Source organism: Lates calcarifer, linkage group LG6 (genome assembly GCF_001640805.2).
Source record: "Lates calcarifer isolate ASB-BC8 linkage group LG6, TLL_Latcal_v3, whole genome shotgun sequence".
Lineage (NCBI taxonomy): Eukaryota > Metazoa > Chordata > Actinopteri > Centropomidae > Lates > Lates calcarifer.
Window position 1 is genome coordinate 23,357,795 of NC_066838.1, and position 17,387 is coordinate 23,375,181.

A 17,387-nucleotide genomic window follows, 5' to 3' on the forward strand; every position below is an offset into this window, starting at 1 on the left:
ACACACTAAGCTCTCGCGCAGGGACATTTTACAGTCCAGCTTTAGTGAGTGACATTTTAACAAGAAGTCATAAAATATGTCACAGAGGAGAGGAGAGAAGACAAAATGCCAGAATCCCTGAATCCGCTCACAAAGAAAAAACAAAACTACCCCTGCGGCTATCCTGATCACACACAATCATGTCAACGCTGCTCCCTCGACACACACACAAACACACTCGCATGCATGCATGCACTTGGTCACATGCGCTTTGTAACCACGTATGGCTGCACACATCCAGAGCAGAGCCACCACACACATCCACAGACACACACAGCTTGCCAGGAAGGGCCACCGGGGTCCAGTCATGGCAGGAGCCAGTAGAAAACTGATAAGGCTGGCTGGATTTGTTTAATTCAGCCTTCTCCCAAAGCTGCTGCTGCTGCTGCTGGAGGGGGAGGAAAAAAAATAGAACTGCACTGTAGGAACAGGTGAAGGGAGGCAGGGGATCCAAGTGAGCCGCAGAGATAAACATAAACAGGATTAACACTCAGCTCGCACAGAACAGGTTGTAAATCTTAGCGGAAGATATTTTCCGATGATACTTTCTGATAAATTTGAGGCAGGAATCTTTGCTTTCCGTCACATGTGAAGTACTTTAAATCCTAACTGACAAGGTGGCAGACAATGATCAGAATAACACAATTTCCCCACACTCGGGCTGACACGAGGCACAGGGTATCCTGCTGTATCTCTCCCCCTAATAGCCCCACAGCCCTGGCGTTTCATCAAAGTGTCATGATGCACGTTGATCAAACCCAGCAAGAGCGAAGAAGAAGAGGAGGAGGAGGAGGAAGAAAAAAAAAGTGACATAAGCATGTGCAAACAGAAACGGACAGAGACAAATAGAAAACACACACACACATCCACAAAGCGGTGACCTGACATAACATTTTACGCTATGCAGCTGAGTAAGTCTTCACCTCTGCCGTACAGGTGCAGCTCTGACCATAAAGCATTAGTTCAGTTGTTCAATAATTGATAAAAGCTGTGGAAAGGACAAGTCAATATCTCGCCAATTTCACCAGGGCTCAGACAGCAGCATAATGGGCAGAGGTGTGTAAGATAGAGGCGGAAAGTGCAGCTGCAGACATCCTCTCTAATCAAATATTAACATGGTGCTTCATAAATGATAGAGAACAGTATGATACAGTCAGAGAGGCTGCCAAAAAAAAAGAAAGAGAGAAGTAGTTTCATACCAGCATGTATTATTAAAAAGTAAGTACGCACTGTTAGACAAAGATTACAAATTGAGAGGTATTAATGAGTGATTAACAAACAAAAAGCCGCCACTGCTCTGCATCTGTCTCTGCATCTGAGAGCGAAGAAGCACCCTCTCTCTCTCTCTCTCTCTCCACAACCCCCACCCCCCCCCACCAACAAACTGACAACCTGCAACCTGTTTCACGGCAGCTCGGCACCGCTGAAATCAAGCCGGAGAAATCAATCGTCAAAAGCAAACAAAGAAGAGAAAAAGAGGCTCAAAGCGTCAGATTTTAAACAACTGATTCAATCTGCTGTGACAGCTATGTACTCACCAGTGACAGTCTCTCTCACTTTTCCTCTCACTCTCTCCCTCTCCCTCTCACTTCTCCCCTCCCTCTGTTTCTCTTTTTCCTCTCTGTGTCTCTTTTTCTCCCCCCCCCTTTCACACTCTCTCCTCCCGATCCTCTCCCTTGCTTGCTCCTGAACAGAATGAGCCTCCACTGCACTCAGGAACCCTGTTTCTATGGCAGTGTGAGCAAGCAAGCAAGTCAGCAGGATACTGTAGTGCAAATGTCTAGGGGCAGATCCCTCACTCAGCCCAGCGAGCAGTCAAACAAGCTCAATAGCCTCTCACTTCAATCTTGTTGTGCTAAAACACCCGTGAGCCACTTCAACTTCTGTTGCGGAAAACATTGTTCAGCCTAAAACATGCAGTGAGGGAGAAAAGCAAAAGAGGAGCCCTGTAAGGAAACATTTATTTCCTCCCTAAAAACACAGGCAATGCAGCAAAAGAAAGGAAACATGCATAAGTTTAGGAGCATGAATAATGATGAGGGTATCCTCATAAATATCAAAGCTTTTCTTTGAATAGATGTCCAGATAACACATTCAAAGAGTTGTTTTATTTCTACGTAGAATGAGATTAGGCAAATGCGTCATGAGGGATCAAAAGAGAGTCTTTTTTTTTTTTTTGGATGAGCAACACATGCAAGCCTTTGCTTTGTTCTGTGTCAAGAGAGCTTGCGGTAAGCTGCTGTGATGAACACATGTACATCCACATGCTGCTTCAAGAGGCATACACACCATTAATTTAATAAGCATGGGAGAAATTGCGCCTCAGTCTGCAGTTCTGACCATGGTCATGCGACATATTGCAGCACAATCAGTACAATCTTCAACAGAGAGAGAGAGAGAGAGAGAGGGGGAGAAAGGGAGAGGAAGGAGGAGAAGGAGGGGTGGGGGAAGAAAGTGCAACCCCCCCAGTCTTCCCTCTATCTAGATTAGCATCAGTTCCTCAACAGCCAGTGGTCCGCAGAGGATGCTTCTCTGACCAGAGGCTCCCACTGCAGGAGCACCTTGAAATCAATTGGATGTGCAACACTGACAAAATAAATAGAAATCAATTGCATTTGCAGCGCTACACACATGTATGAAATGGTGCAGTTGGCAAGCGTTCAAATTTGTGATCCTAGAAAGCATGTTCTGGATAAGACAAGCAGCACAGAACTGCCGGGGGAAAGGGTTTCTCTGCTAACTGTTACAGATGCTAATGCATTATGTATCACTCTGAAACACAGAGTTTCATGCAGAATGTTTTAAAACTCTTGCATTGTGCAATTTGTCGGCTTGTCCTTAATTTATATTTTATCTTGTAAGACCATCCTACCAAGAGGAACAACAGTGTTGTACAAGTCCAGTATTCCCTCATCTTTTGCTCTGTGTTTGGTCTCCAGCAACTCCTGAGGGAAATATCCGTCTCTTCAGCTGCTGAATGCTCCGCTTTGTTCACCAGGTAGTTGCTAATAGTGTGTGTCTGCTGTTGGGTGTTGAGCAGGTTGTGGACAATGGGTTTTCTTGCTGAAAACAGCTGCCTGCTGTGGCAGAAAAGGATGCTGTGAGAGTGAACCAAAACACTAGATTTAGAGACCAGAAACTTGCCATAAAGCTCTGTTAAGGTGAGCAGAGTTGCAGTCGGTTCGTCACTTTTCTTTACCATGTTTATTTTTGATATAATATGCAGGATTTTCCTCAAAAACAATATATAGACTTATACTAGAAAAATCCCTCTCAATCATCACATGGCGTGTAAAGACAGGACTTTATAATTTATAGTATATATACTTTATTTAATCAGGAAGTCTCATTGAGATACAAGTCAGTCAAATAAATAAGACAGAACTGCTATAAATAAACAGTAAAATTAGTAGAATATTTACTATTATTGATGGAAGTAGGAGCCGTCTTGAATTCTTATGTCAGGGTTTTGTTGACACCAACGTCGCTCCCTCTCTTCCTCTCTTCATTCACTCTCTAGCTCGCTCGACCACTGCTCTCTCGCTCTCTCTCTTGTGCTTGTTTAGCCGGGGAGGAGGGGTCAACTTTGAATGGTGTGTTTACAAACAGCAGCTGACAAATCCTGCATATTATACCTTTAACAGTGGCATTATCCCATCGTAAAGCTGGTTTACTGTTCCACAGTGAGTTGCACAGACGAAATGCTAGTGGACTTTTTGAAGGTTTCATGTGTCATTTCAGGTGTATTCTCAGTCCATATATATTTAATCAAAATACTGCAAAATGAAAGAGTAACTGGTGTTAATGAAATTACTCAATGGTGGCAAAGATCAGCTCCTGTAAAGCCGGCATCTGTAAACAGTTTTGTCAGAGTGTGTCTGTCTGCACATCCTGCTAAGACGCTTTATTGAGATTTTGACTTACAGCATGTCCTTTCATTTCTTAAAGAATTAAAATCAAATCAAGCATATGTGTAAGCTGAACAAAGAAAAAAAAAAGTCTTATATCAAAGAAACAGATGGACCCTTAATCCTGTGGTCCTGCAGTCAAATCACATCTCTCAGTTCCTTGTGATCTAGCTGCTGCAAACAGCATACACAACAATATCCTCTAAACATTAACAATGCATGACAGATTGGTTTAGAAGCGAACAGCATGACAATCGCCTGACAGCGGCTGGACGGGCTCTTGATGGGGCATTGATGGGTGTAAGCAGAGGGATAGTGATGCCTCAGCTAAAGGTAGACTGCTGATGAGTGTTAGCCAAACAAATGCCAGTATTTAACTGAGCACAGTATGTATGAGCTGGGACTGTGAGATGACAACAAAACTGCTTCCTCAGACATAATTTATCTTCTGCTGAGGGATCACACATGAAGGGTGATATAATTAACAGTCAACACTTTAAACTCAGACATGACATCTCCGACATAAGTGGCCTAATTCTGATTAAACTTGGACAGATGATGTATTTAACTATGCGTTCTGGGTATAAAAATACACACACACACACACACACACATAGGCCTAGCTGAGTCTAATTCATACACGTAAAACTTGCTACACACATACCCTTGTAAATCACATTCATCTGAGTAATTACAGTGCTATAATTAAAGGTCAAAATTTCAAACTCGCACTTCCTGAAGCATGATTAATTGATTTTTTTGGCCACTTTATGGATAGTGGAAAGACCATTAAGCACAACACTGATATTATCATTATATACCTACAAAAATGAAAAGGTGTAGGCAGCTAAAGCTATTATTATTCTGTCTTTCCTTTGTGTACCTTATTTGTAATGAAATGTCACAGTAAATGAAAAGTATATACGACCAGGTCCGTGTACGTAACAGCAGAGATCATAAAGACAGAAATCAGATGATAATCTCAAATCTCATTTTGGAGTAGGAGAACGGAAAACAAAAATGAGCTGTTTTCCGATTTTCATTTTAGGTCAAGGAAATTGGAAAACAGAACAACTATTATCTTTTCATTTTTGTTTTATGTTAACACAAGGAAAATGAGAAATCAGTTATGGGCTATAAACTGTTTCGTTGTGTGTTAAATTATTTTTATTTTTTTCCCTGGAAGTCACCTAAGTACGATATTTTTGGGCAGCGCAGCAAAGGATTGACAACTGAAACATGAAGATGTGAGCTCATAGCATGGTGTTTCTTTCTCAACTGTTTTCACGTTAGCTGGGTGAGGCTAAGCTAAGGCCAGCTCTTTTAGCTGGGCAGCACAGAAAAGGACTGTGCTAGCTTACAGGGATCCTGTGCTATCGTTCATTTGGTGACTTCAGGGGTAAAAAAATAATTTAGCGCACGACGAAACAGACGGTTTTTAAGCCGGTAACTGATGTGTTAACATAAAACAAAAATAAAAAATACTAGTCGTTCTTTGTCTTCCAAGTTAATTGTTCCAAAACGAAAATCGGAAAATGGCTTTTTTTTTTTTTTGTTTTTCGGTTTCTTATTTTAAGATGAAAAAACGGAAATGGCTCATCATCTGTTGCCATGAAACAAACTGTGAACACAGGTATTGTATAATATCACCTTGATACAGCAAACATCGGAGCAAAAAAGAACTAAATTACACTTCAGTGAAACATGAACAGGGTTTTCTGCTGGCTGTTGTTGTTATTCAGTGTTTTTACTGATTTTAAATACTTTAAATACTCAGCTCCCAGTAAAAACCATCTGAACGATGAACACTGAAGGAATCTAACCTAAAAACAAGCTGAGCTAACATTAGCGGCAGCTCAGCTAGCAGCTGACGTCCTGCGTCTGTCGAAGAGCATCGGAAAAACACAGATTTTTAACATGAAACTACTTTATTCACTGTTTTTATTGATTTTAATTACTTGGTCTGTTTGTTTTGGAGAGGAGGAGTCCTGTGTGGATGATTAAGCTCCCAGTAAACCAATGAAAACTGAAGGAATCTTAACCTACAAATGAAACACAATGAGTTGTGTGAGTCGTTCAACAATGCTGGACATTGTACGCACTTGTTTTAAACCCTGCATAAACAACATTTGCATTCCTTTGTAGTTGCGCTTCTGTCCACCTGATAAACGTTAGTCCAATTTTCAGTCTTCTTTTAACTCCAGTTCAGTCCTCATCAACTCCTGGGGGAAATATCTACTAAATGCTGCAGTGTGCACCATCTAGCCACTAACGATGTCTGTCTGCTGTTTGGTGCTGGGCAGGTAGCGTACAGGGGATTTATTATCAGTATTATTTGTTGAAAACAGCTGCCTGTTGCTGCTAGAAACAAGGCTGATAAGAGAGGTGAGAGTGAAGGTGCAGGCTGCAAAAACCAAAACAATAAGTTAAAAGATGTTAAAACGCCCCGAAGAGCTGAGGTGAACTGCCGACCCCGTCCCCTAGAAATAACACTTGTATACAACTAAACTGCAGCAAATATGTTTTGTAGAGAATGTATTCTCTTGAATGTATTAAGCACTACATTTATTCAAATCACATTTATTTGTTAAGGTTGTTTAAAAACAACTATATTTAATATTCTTACAAGTATAAATAAACAAATAGATAGCAGGAGAATAAAATCAATATTGAATGAGGAGAAATTAAATTGAACAAAACCAGCAACAAATTAGTAAGCAGTAAAAACATAACTTTGACCAGTTTATGTTTTCTGTTAATATAATGAAGAGATGTTGTTGCAAATATTTTGATGCTGACCATGTCAGTAAAATGTTCATCATAGTTGTTTTCCAGTAAAATATACGATCTTGAAGTACAAAAACCACTTGTAGTGAGTTCAACCCAACAATCCTGAACTCAGTATGAACAACAGATCCAACACGTTGATGTTTTTACATTTAACCACAACCACGATCTTTCCCTAACCTTAAGCAAAGTGCTTTTGTTGCCTAAACCTAACGACAATGCAAATCCTGGTCTCTAGTGGAATCAGAGCAGCGAACACATTTCCTACAAAACAGATTTGTTGTAATTCCTAGCAAACAAGGCTGTGTGATGAATGAGTCAGTCCAATACTCACTCTCCTTTTCACTCTGTTTTGCCATCTACCAACTCCTGAGGGAAATATCTGGCTCTTTAGCCGCTAAATGCTCCAACTGTGCTCACCTGAGACTCGCTAACTGTGTCTGTCTGCTGTCTGGTGGCGGACAGGTAGCGTACAGCGGGTCTTTTTCACTCAACAAAAATTAAATTAGGTAAATTAGGTTGTTAAGAGCGAAACATTAAAGCTACAGGCTGTGAAACCAAAACGAAATTAGCCAAAAAAGATATGCAGGGATTTGTAGGGTCTTGTTTATATTACATTTATTTATATAACCAAATTAAATTTTTGATTAGGACAGCTTCAGATGTTACCTTTCATGACTTTGAAGCCACCAACATGTGCCGTGTTTTGTCCTCCAAGCAGCTTGAAGTAGGTTTGACATTTTTTTCTGAAGTTGTTATACAGCTGAAAATGATTGAATCACCTTTTCAAGGATTCTCTTCACGTTAATTCACTGTGGTCCCACTCCACTCTAAAAATACCCATCAGGGCGAGTGGGCTCTGCATACCAACAGGTTCCACATGGTATCGTCTATCCTCAACGTCCTATATGACGGGAAGATAATATATTCAATAGGAGGGTGTTCTTATAGCCACAGGCCCTGTGGCATTTGGCCAAGACTAGGAAAAAAATAATGTGTCAGTGTTTGAGAGCTGCCCTGCATTCAGAGTGGAGCGGGTCAGTCTGAGAGGAAATGGAAACACTCTCTGTGGACTGCCCAAACCACTGGAAGGAGAAGTCCTGTAATATCCGGACTCGGCCTTACTTGATCAGGAAATGATATTTCCTCTGTGGCTCAGCACTTTTTTTTATCAGGATTAGCAGTGGGAATGTTTTAAAATGGTACCACTTTCTGATAAGACACCATTTATAAAGGGTTGTTTCAGGTTGTGTTTTTTTCTTTAAAAAAAAAATAAAAAAAATATTGCCTCCAAAGATAATCCAGTCAGAGATTATGTTCCTCTCCACAACGTTATCGGGTATACAATTTAGTAATTTCTAGGAGACATCGTTGGATTGGAAGAGGCTAAAGCTACATTTCAGCAAGTCAGCATCCTCACCAGCTGATTCTTCATGCACAAGACATGGAAATAAAGAAGAGGCATTCCTGTACTGCAGTGTAGAGCTAGTTTAAGTATTTTTACACTAAATTAGATATTATAAATTATATATTAAGGATGTTAGACTCTTATTTAATTCTAATATTTGGCTGAGAGAGGTTTGAGTTTGGCTTTATTGTTTCTGTTTTAAAACTTTAACTTTGAGCACTGACTGATGTGGCGGGTAATGAAATTGGCCGGAGTTGCTGCAGTGTAAATGTCCTTAAATCCAATGAGGACTGATGTGTGCAGTTTATATTAGAACAGATGAACACACAGTTAAATCCATTCTTTACACACAGTCCGACAGACTTCCATGGTGCAGTGCTGTGGCACGTCAAAGCTCGACAGGCTCGACAGTGGAAGGGTTTTCAGTTACGGAAGATAAAGTTCCTTTTCATTACCCATTACCAACAGTTTGATGGTAACTTGACTTGTTTTATCGAGCTGAAACTGACATTTTGAAACGAGCCCAGTAAGCAAGGCGCCGCTTTGCCCTTTATCTTCTCTTCATATGTAAAAATAGGTTTGTGTGCATATAGGTGAATAAAGTCACGAGCAGCAGCATCATTGCAGTCACTGAATGTGTCATAGACATTTACCCAGACAGCGCTACCCAGAGGACATATTATAATCTCTTGTATTATAAACCCAACGATGGCTGAGGTTCTTGGTAAGTAAACTCCTGTTAATGCTAACGTTGACTATGTTGCCATAGCAAAAATGTACATATAGTACCTTAAGCAAGGTCAGAAGAAAACAAAAGATATATATATTATAGAAAAAAATTACTTACACATATACCAGAAGAGTTATTTTGGGGATATCATAGGAAAACATCACAAGAAGACCTTTAAACACTGGGATATGCTTTGTAGATTTATCAGAAATTACTGTAGCTCTTTTGAAAAGCAAAAGATACAGAATGCCAGAGAGAAAAAAAAAACAACCTATATTCCTTCAATAAAGCAGCAGAAAATGTCCTCCAGTCCCTGAAAATGATCTCGTCTGCATCTCTTGAGTCCAAGTTAAATTTCTCCTTTAACCTTCTTCACAACCTTTCTGAGTTAATGCAGAGTTTCAGGTCAGGCTGGATGCATGGAAGGATTTCAGGCAGCTGTATTGAATCTCCTCCGGTGAATACCTGAGTGGATTCTGATTTAGATTTTCATTCTCCAAGCATCACACCCTGGGGAACACAGTCCTCCAGCCTGAGCTCAGTTCCCTTTGAACTCTACTTAGATTTTCTCGCCGGGGCCACCAGCCATCAGCAGATCCAATGTGTTGTTGAGGCCTAAGAGGACGAGAGACTCTTGATGTATGGTTCGTTAGAAAGATGAATTGTGCCGAGTGGATCCCTGGTGAGGATTAACCCCACTGGATGTGCCAGAGCATTTTTGAAGTTATGTATGCATTCAGGCCTTTGCTTTATCCACATCCACCGGCAGCAAGGGACCATGTCAACCCTCCTAAAAGGAAATGTTCCCACAGATTTCATAAACAAATACAATCTGGATTTAAGGAAAAGTAAACCTTAGAGTAAGTCAAACTCTGACAAGTGGTGCTGGGGATATCATATTTATGTCAGAATCAAACAAATGCATTTGTTTCATTTGTTTTGCAGTCACTCTAGGACGGTTTACAAATGGGAGTTAAAGGCTCTAGATTTCTAAATCAATACCACATGGCAGAAAACACATGACTTCATGAGCACGCATGAAGCACTGACTGATTTCTGAGCATGTTGTCTTGAAGAGGTGCAACTCAGAGGGACAAGGAATACATTCTAAGTAGGTGAAGTGGGACCAATCAGATCACCCCTTCCCTTTAAAAGCAGAGCACACTGTGCCATGGCACTCTGACATTTTCATGATGAAGAGAACGATAAGGAGCGGATGAGCCACAAGAGCTTCCCCCCAAGAGAATATTTAGGCTTCTGTATGTCCTTGTCTAAGAGGTAAGGGATTGCAATGAGTGAATATCTGAAATTAAACCAGCTTGGGAGGAGAAAATTGTTTCTCTGCTCCAGGAACAATATTTCCTGTGCAGGAAATATGCATTCAGCTGAAGGGCAAGCAGGCTGATATCTAAAATTTAAAAAAACTAAAACGTGGGGAGTTTGAAATTGTCTACATACAGTAGGGGCTAGCAGGTAGACAGAGACGACTCGCCTGCAGCAGAGTCCTGTGCTTCACCATTATACACACTACAGTAATAGGTCATACTGTTGTGTAAAGCACATAAAGCATTCTTTGTAGCTGAACTAAAGCTCTGGCCTTAACTGAAGGCTGTTTTCAGTAAGCAGCAGGAGATCATGGACCATTTTGTGAGGCTGGATTCAGAAGAATACGTAAACCTAGACTGAAATTGTTAAACCCTCAGGTACGACCCATAGGAGCATGCCATCGTCGTCATGGTAACAGCAATAAACACGTGGTTAATTGATGTTTTGGAACGGTCTCAGTTTGATTAGATTTGGACACAAAACTTGATTAGGTTTAGGAGAAGATTTTGGTTTGGATTAAAACTGATTGCGAAACGGTCTTTGATCAAAGAAACAACAATGACTTCTGGGTTGAATCGGGAACAGTTTTCATGTTGATCACTTTTTAGTGTCTTCTGTAAACTTTTATTGTTGTATTATTTGTGACTTGCACCATTTGCAGCAAGCAATGTTGTGGCTGTGTTTTCAGATTGATGAAGATGTTTTCTTACACTTTTATGGCCACTGAACATCTGAGACTGAAATTAAAAGAACTTGACTGGAGAAAAAAAAAAGATATTTTGAAGTGATCACACATACTTTGCAGATAGAGGTTAGAGCTTACAGGCTGTGGCAGTTTGGAGGCGAGTGCTGACCCAGAAAGAGCATCAAGGGAAACACTGGAAACATTCTGAGAAACATCATGGGAGTGATGATCAAAGATGGGTCAGTAAGCTGCTTGTAAAGTGATGCTCTCATTCGCAATTAGAGCAATCGTGAAAAAAGTGAGAGAAGCCATCTGTAGAGAAATACTGTGTTTCCTTTGCTCGTTATTGCTGAAGGCGATGTTTTAATAGTAGGTAAGATCGAATTACACTTGCACGGGTAAAGAGATTTCAGGTCTCTGATTGACCATATCATCAGGGAATCTCTTCATCTTTTTATCTGCCATCTCACTGCAGAAAGCTTCTTGTTTCAGTAAGTCAGTTGGGCAGGAAAATCAAGTGGTGGAAGATCCCTCAGTTTAGTAAAAGCTCCTGTACATTCATGAAAAAAAAAAATACTCAATTACAAGTGAAATCCCTGCATACAAAATCCAACAGTTAAAATATTATAACCACAATTTATGTAAACTATCAAAGTAAATGTACTTGTTCACAGAAGATGGAAGATTGTTAACAGCATTTAACTGCTGTAACTGGTTGAGGTGGAGCTAGATTTATTAGAGTTTTAGGGAGTTTCCCCCCAAAGAGCTACAAGATAAATCAGAGAAGTCATGAGATCATTAATGAAAAGAGGAACAAAGAAAAGAGAAAAGTTCTGCTGTACAAATTTGTGTTCCTCAGTACGATTTTTCCCTAATGTTTTAAAAATATTGGCTTATTTGATTTGTTTGGCCTTCGAACAGTTATTTAAATAAGAAAATCTGAGTAGTACAGGAGAAAACAGCATTACGCTCTCTCCTTGTTTTATTCTGAACTGTAGGGGATCTTGCAGTGTGTAGCACAGCTATTTTTCTGTTTGGCCCCTTGAGTAGAAGTCGACCCTGATTGATCCCTAATCAGTGTTAATCTGCTTATTTCGTCAGCTACACATGTTCATGTAGCTGCTCCAAAAGGTTTTATCCATCTAACCAGAGGCAGATTCTGTCTGCTGGTTCTTGCATGGTTAAAGGTGAAGTCTCCTTTCTAATTTGCTCCTCTACACCTCCGTTAGCTTGTTAGCTGACATCTTGTATCCGTCTGTTTTCACTGGTTTTCCCAGTTTCCCCAGGTTTGCAAACCACCTGGGTGGCATGGCTGACTTTCCATTGTGTTTGTGTTTTGTTGCTGTTTTTCAGCTATTTTACCCTGTTGTGACTTTGCTTTTAGTTATTTATAATGCTAGGATCCCTGTTGTACCACAAGCATGTAAAATGGTACACCGTGACCTTTCTCTCTGCAAAACTAGCCGAGACAAAGGATACATATTTCTGCTCACTGTGGTGGTGCTTCAGCTGCTCCTGAGACAGCCCCTCATGCCATCCTCAACCCCATCACCATCAACCAAGAGGATAATTCGCTGCCTGCAGCCCTGCAATCAGTTGTGTGAGCTTACTGATTCACCTCACATACTTTCTCCAGGTGAAGTCCTGAAAAACAGGCCTGCTGCCAGCTTAATGCTTCGACTCGTGTGAGCGTCCACACAGTAATTTCTGCTGACTGTTCGCACACACTTATGTCGGTCACTGCACGGGCCATGCTGAGAGCTTGATGTGGCTTCAGGGTCCAAGAGGGCCCTTGTGTGCTTTGCTTCAGACCCTAGAGTCAGGTCATGACCCTCATTACTCTGGGCCGCATGGGGAAACTTCCTCCCTCATCTCATGTTTGCCTTAAGGCAATTTCTTGCAGGCCGCTGGGGCAGACTCTGTTGTAGTCATTTGCATTTATAATACGGAAGCTTGGTGTTGTAGTACAGAGGCTCACGTTGATCCTGACCTCGTGCTAGCACCAGTTACATCCACCTAAACGTCTGCTGTGTTTTACACTGTTTTCACCTTAAAAGTGTTTTCAGACGGTGAATGATTGTCAGCAACATCTGCATCTATTTTGAATTGGCAGCAACAAGGCGCAATGCCGCTACCACAACACCTGACTACCTCCAGTCCTACCAGCCGTGTACGCTCACATGAGTGGCAGCTGTCCTCCCCGATCTCTGTCTGCAATTAAAACAATGGAGGCAGCAGCAGCAACCACTCGCTGTCTGAAAGAACCTAATGGAAGCTAAACTCAGACCTTTAGCCACATATAGACACATGTCCCTGTGACCCCACTCATTAGCAACTCATTGCAAGGGTGCACGTGGCCAGACAAGGAGAAGAAATGGGCCTGAATGCAGACTCATTTGTAAACATAGCGTGCCTTATTTAGTCATTACATATCTAATCATGAAACAAAGCTAAACTTACACTTTTCTTTGTTACATCTTCAAGTCAAAATTGTTTTATTTCTGTCAACATTGCAGTGATTTCATTTATTAAAAAAACAGCACAAAGGTAGATGAGAAGCCAGTCAACATCATATTATAATGTAGGAGAGTCAGAGGACTGCTGTCTGGATTCTCAGTATACCCTCAGGTATGTGAGCTACTTCTGCTGCAGTGAAGTGATTATGGTAATACAGCGATATGATATGTGTCCAACACTGTAAAGGGTGGTTTCTGCCTGAGGCTCTAAACCTTCACTTTTGCCCCCCGGCCTCAGTGTAACATTTTGAAAGACATATCCACGGATTGTTGCAGTCTCATGCAGATGAAAATCCTGAGCATGTGACGGAATGTTTCTGTCAGAGGAAGAATTTGATAATGATGCCTCATTCATCACTTAGTAACGCTTCTCTTCAATGTCTAAATCCAATCCTGGCTCATCGAATGCATTAGTGACTGTGTTTGGTCAGTAACAGCCAGTGACAGGTGATTAGTTACCGCACTGATGGCGCAGACCGCCGCCTCACTGTCGTGTCAAACGCACGCACTGCAACACCAGCACACCCAACTCTGTTCTTAATTACACGCCTGGTTGGGGATTAGCTTGTCAAAGAAGGGGCTATGATCTACCAGGGGATATATTACCATCAGTAAAACTTTCTGTGAGTGACCCCCAGGTCATTACTGTGCTTGTAAATTAGGGTGTCTCATTTCTGTCCCCCTCCCAACACCTGTTGTAATGTTAATGCCACTCTAACAAATCACTGCACACATTACAACACACACATATATACCAACCAATATGGCTAATTGTCATCTGAGTGAAAATGATTGATAATATATTCATAAGCTACTTGGTGATCCACATGCAAATCAGCTATCCTCTATACATGGAAACCATTAAGGTCTACTCAGTAATGCTGATCACTAACACTTCCTGCTTGCTGTTTCTTAATGAATTTCTGATTATTTCTCGAAGATTTCTGGGCAAGAAATACTGTATGTAATTTGGTACTAATAATAGGAAAAATAGTGAAAGTTCTAAGACTGTTGTATCTGTTTTATTGAATGTATTCCCTTGAGAGAATTTAATTCAAGTAAATATGCATTCTTTAATTACTGGAAACCTTTTTTTTAAAATATACGTTAAATTTATTTTATTAGCCTTAGCATCCTTCTTTTTTCAGGTTTAGCTAAAATTAATTACAAGTGCACCCATTAAACACAATCTCTTACCCTATTAGTACCAAATTACATGATGTTTCTCAGGAAATCTTCTCTAAGTGACCCTCAGGTCATTTCAATGTGGAGACACTGGAGACACATAAATTTTTCTTCCTCTCACTGTTTTGGAACCTAACTAGTCCTGAACCGTTTGTCGTCAAAACTCCGATCAGAAGTCACAATGTGCGGCTTGATCTGGAGATGATATAATGTACTTTTCTCAGTGATATGTGTCAAAGTTTTTAAAATATCAAACGTTTTGTCAGCAGTTTTTCCCCCACCATTGAATGGACGGAATGTTCAGACTACAGTGACGGAATGTTCAAAGTCTAGAATGGGTGACATCACAACCAGAGCGGGAAAAGATTTTGTGAAAAAAATCTGTTTAACTTGTCCTCACGGCCACAAATTTCACTCTTTACCCATATGTTTTCGGTAGAACATAGGAAAATTTGTACTCTTTCCCAAAATGTAACTACCTAAGCAAACAGACTTACACATTTTGCTCCAGGAGTCTCTGAGTGACAGGAGTACCATCCGACTGCCCCATAGACTGCAATACAAATTAAAAACCTCATTTTCAGAGAAAAGCATAAACAACCCTTTTTTTAAACTTGCTCTTTTTTCCCAAATTCTTGACACTTGGAACACAAAATTGCACAGATCTGTGCACAAAAGCTTCACAGGGCTCACGGTGTAAAAACTTTGGCACTAGGTGTTATGGTTTTGACTGAATAATGGGAGTTCACGAGGTGCACTGAGCCAAATCTCACTAAAATCTAAGTCTCGCTTAAGGGGAGGAGAAGCTGTTACCATCACCATGGCAACCTTAATTGGAGCAGGCTATACACAGCTGATGGGAATTAAGTAATTAACAGCTTCTCTGGTCTCTGTGCTGTTTACACACGACTGCCATTTCTGTCACACTGCTGCTACGAAGTGTTTTAACATTACATACAAGACACATGGATTTACGCACATTTCAACAGATTGGAAATACTGTTCTGGTACAGTTTTTGGTCAGGAGTAATTCAGCAGCTAATTTCAGTTGGCAGGGAGAAAACAAACACACACAGATTTTCATTTTACAGAAATGAAACCTCCAAGACAGTTACTTGGGCTTAACAGAGACACATAGATACATAGAGAAAGAGAGATGGAGATAGACACTAATGATGGAAATGTCTGAAAGTGTTTATGTTTGTTTCTTGTAGTTGAAGGTTAAGGTTTTTGTCTGCTGTTATCAGTGCTTCGTGTTCAATTTATTCTCTAAGTCTATTTCAGTTGCACTGTGTTGTATATTTTTTCTCGATACACCAACCATTGTTTTTTGCAATATTTCAGGTTGTTATCTTTTTTCTGTGTTTGCACTCAAGCTTTTTATGCACAAATTGAAAATGCACACAAAAACAATAACAGTACAACAATCCTGCAGTAAATCCTACCTTCATGAAGGTTTCATTGTTCTATTTGTGTTGAAACTGTTTTAGAGAGGTGCTGACTCAACTTTATGGACAAATATTTCTAGTATTTTGTCCATCTCATATACATCGTTGAGGTCGGGCAAAAATAACCGAAACACCTCTCTGTGACTAGGTGTAACTAATAAACTCAACAGAGTGTACAGTCTCACTGTAACTATTGATAAATGCTAGTAAGTTTATTTATTTTACATATATATGCAGTTAAATTTTCACTATATTTACCTGAAATGTTAAAAATATTACTCACCAGTTGGAACTCACCTGCCTGTGAATCTGTTAGAATTATTTATATGTCTCAGAAAAGTTGCACATTTCTTGTCAAATAGTTTTTTTGGGGCAAAACTTGGACCTCCGCCTCAGAATTAATGAATTTCAAGTAATTTTGTTGTAGAACACAATCTATATCTGGATATTTATTACTCCATCTAACAGACAAATGAAATATGCAAATTTAATGGATGCGTCTGTTGATGAATAATGGAACATGGCCCCCAGAGTGTTTGATTATAACTCCTTGTTGTCTGGCCGCATGTCAAAAATTCTATATATGGTATATTTCACAGTACAGGATGCCTTTTTTTTTGCTCCTTTTTTTTCCCCCAAGAACTCTTTGCTCCTCTCATCTCCTGTACCACTGTCTAGTATTTGCTCCACTGATGTAATATGAGAGATAAAAATGTAACTGAGATACATGACTGTTTTCGCATCTCCAGTGTTTCACAGTGAAACCGTGGAGCAATTTTCCACTGGTGCAGAAGTTGTAAGGTCATTCCATCAATTCTTGTCAGCTCAGGTAACATCATTTCAGACCAGGCAGTGTCTGCTTTGCAGAGAGAGGCGCTAATATAATCACAGGATGAAATGTCACAACAAACCTCAAATTACCGCTCTATTTCTCTATTCAGTGCAAAGACAGAGGAAAAAAAGAATCTCATTCTGTCTTTAGTTTAATGAAACATGATCACCCTGGTGTTAAAAAGCCTCCCGCTCTGCCAACTGCATGTCCCTACTAACACAAAAAAACACACTTATTGACATGCTCACAAATCTGCGGCGCACACACACACACACACATAAACACACTTTTCTGTGCCTCCCAGTCTTTTGTCATGAGGTTGTTATTCAATTTGTCCTTCCCCCATCTCCCTGATTGTACTTCTTGTGGGTCTTGTTTCCTCAGGGGGTTGTTAATGGCAGTATAAGTGAAAACACAAAATATAGGAAGCAGCAGAGATTCCAGGAAATGGGAATGATACAGTCTGAACTGATGGAGGGCCTAAGGCACCGTATGTTCTAGGTGCACTGTGACTAACACATTT

General features: G+C 40.4%; 1 protein-coding gene across 1 annotated transcript in view; it reads right to left on the reverse strand.

Moving 5' to 3' along the window:
• The window catches only part of syt6a (synaptotagmin VIa), a 78,068-nt gene that overhangs the window by 31,634 nt on the left and 29,047 nt on the right, over positions 1-17,387 (reverse strand). The window contains exon 2 of the mRNA XM_018688934.2: positions 1,578-1,837. Coding sequence (XP_018544450.2) covers positions 1,578-1,837 — 260 coding nt within the window. The remainder of the gene's footprint in view (positions 1-1,577; positions 1,838-17,387) is intronic.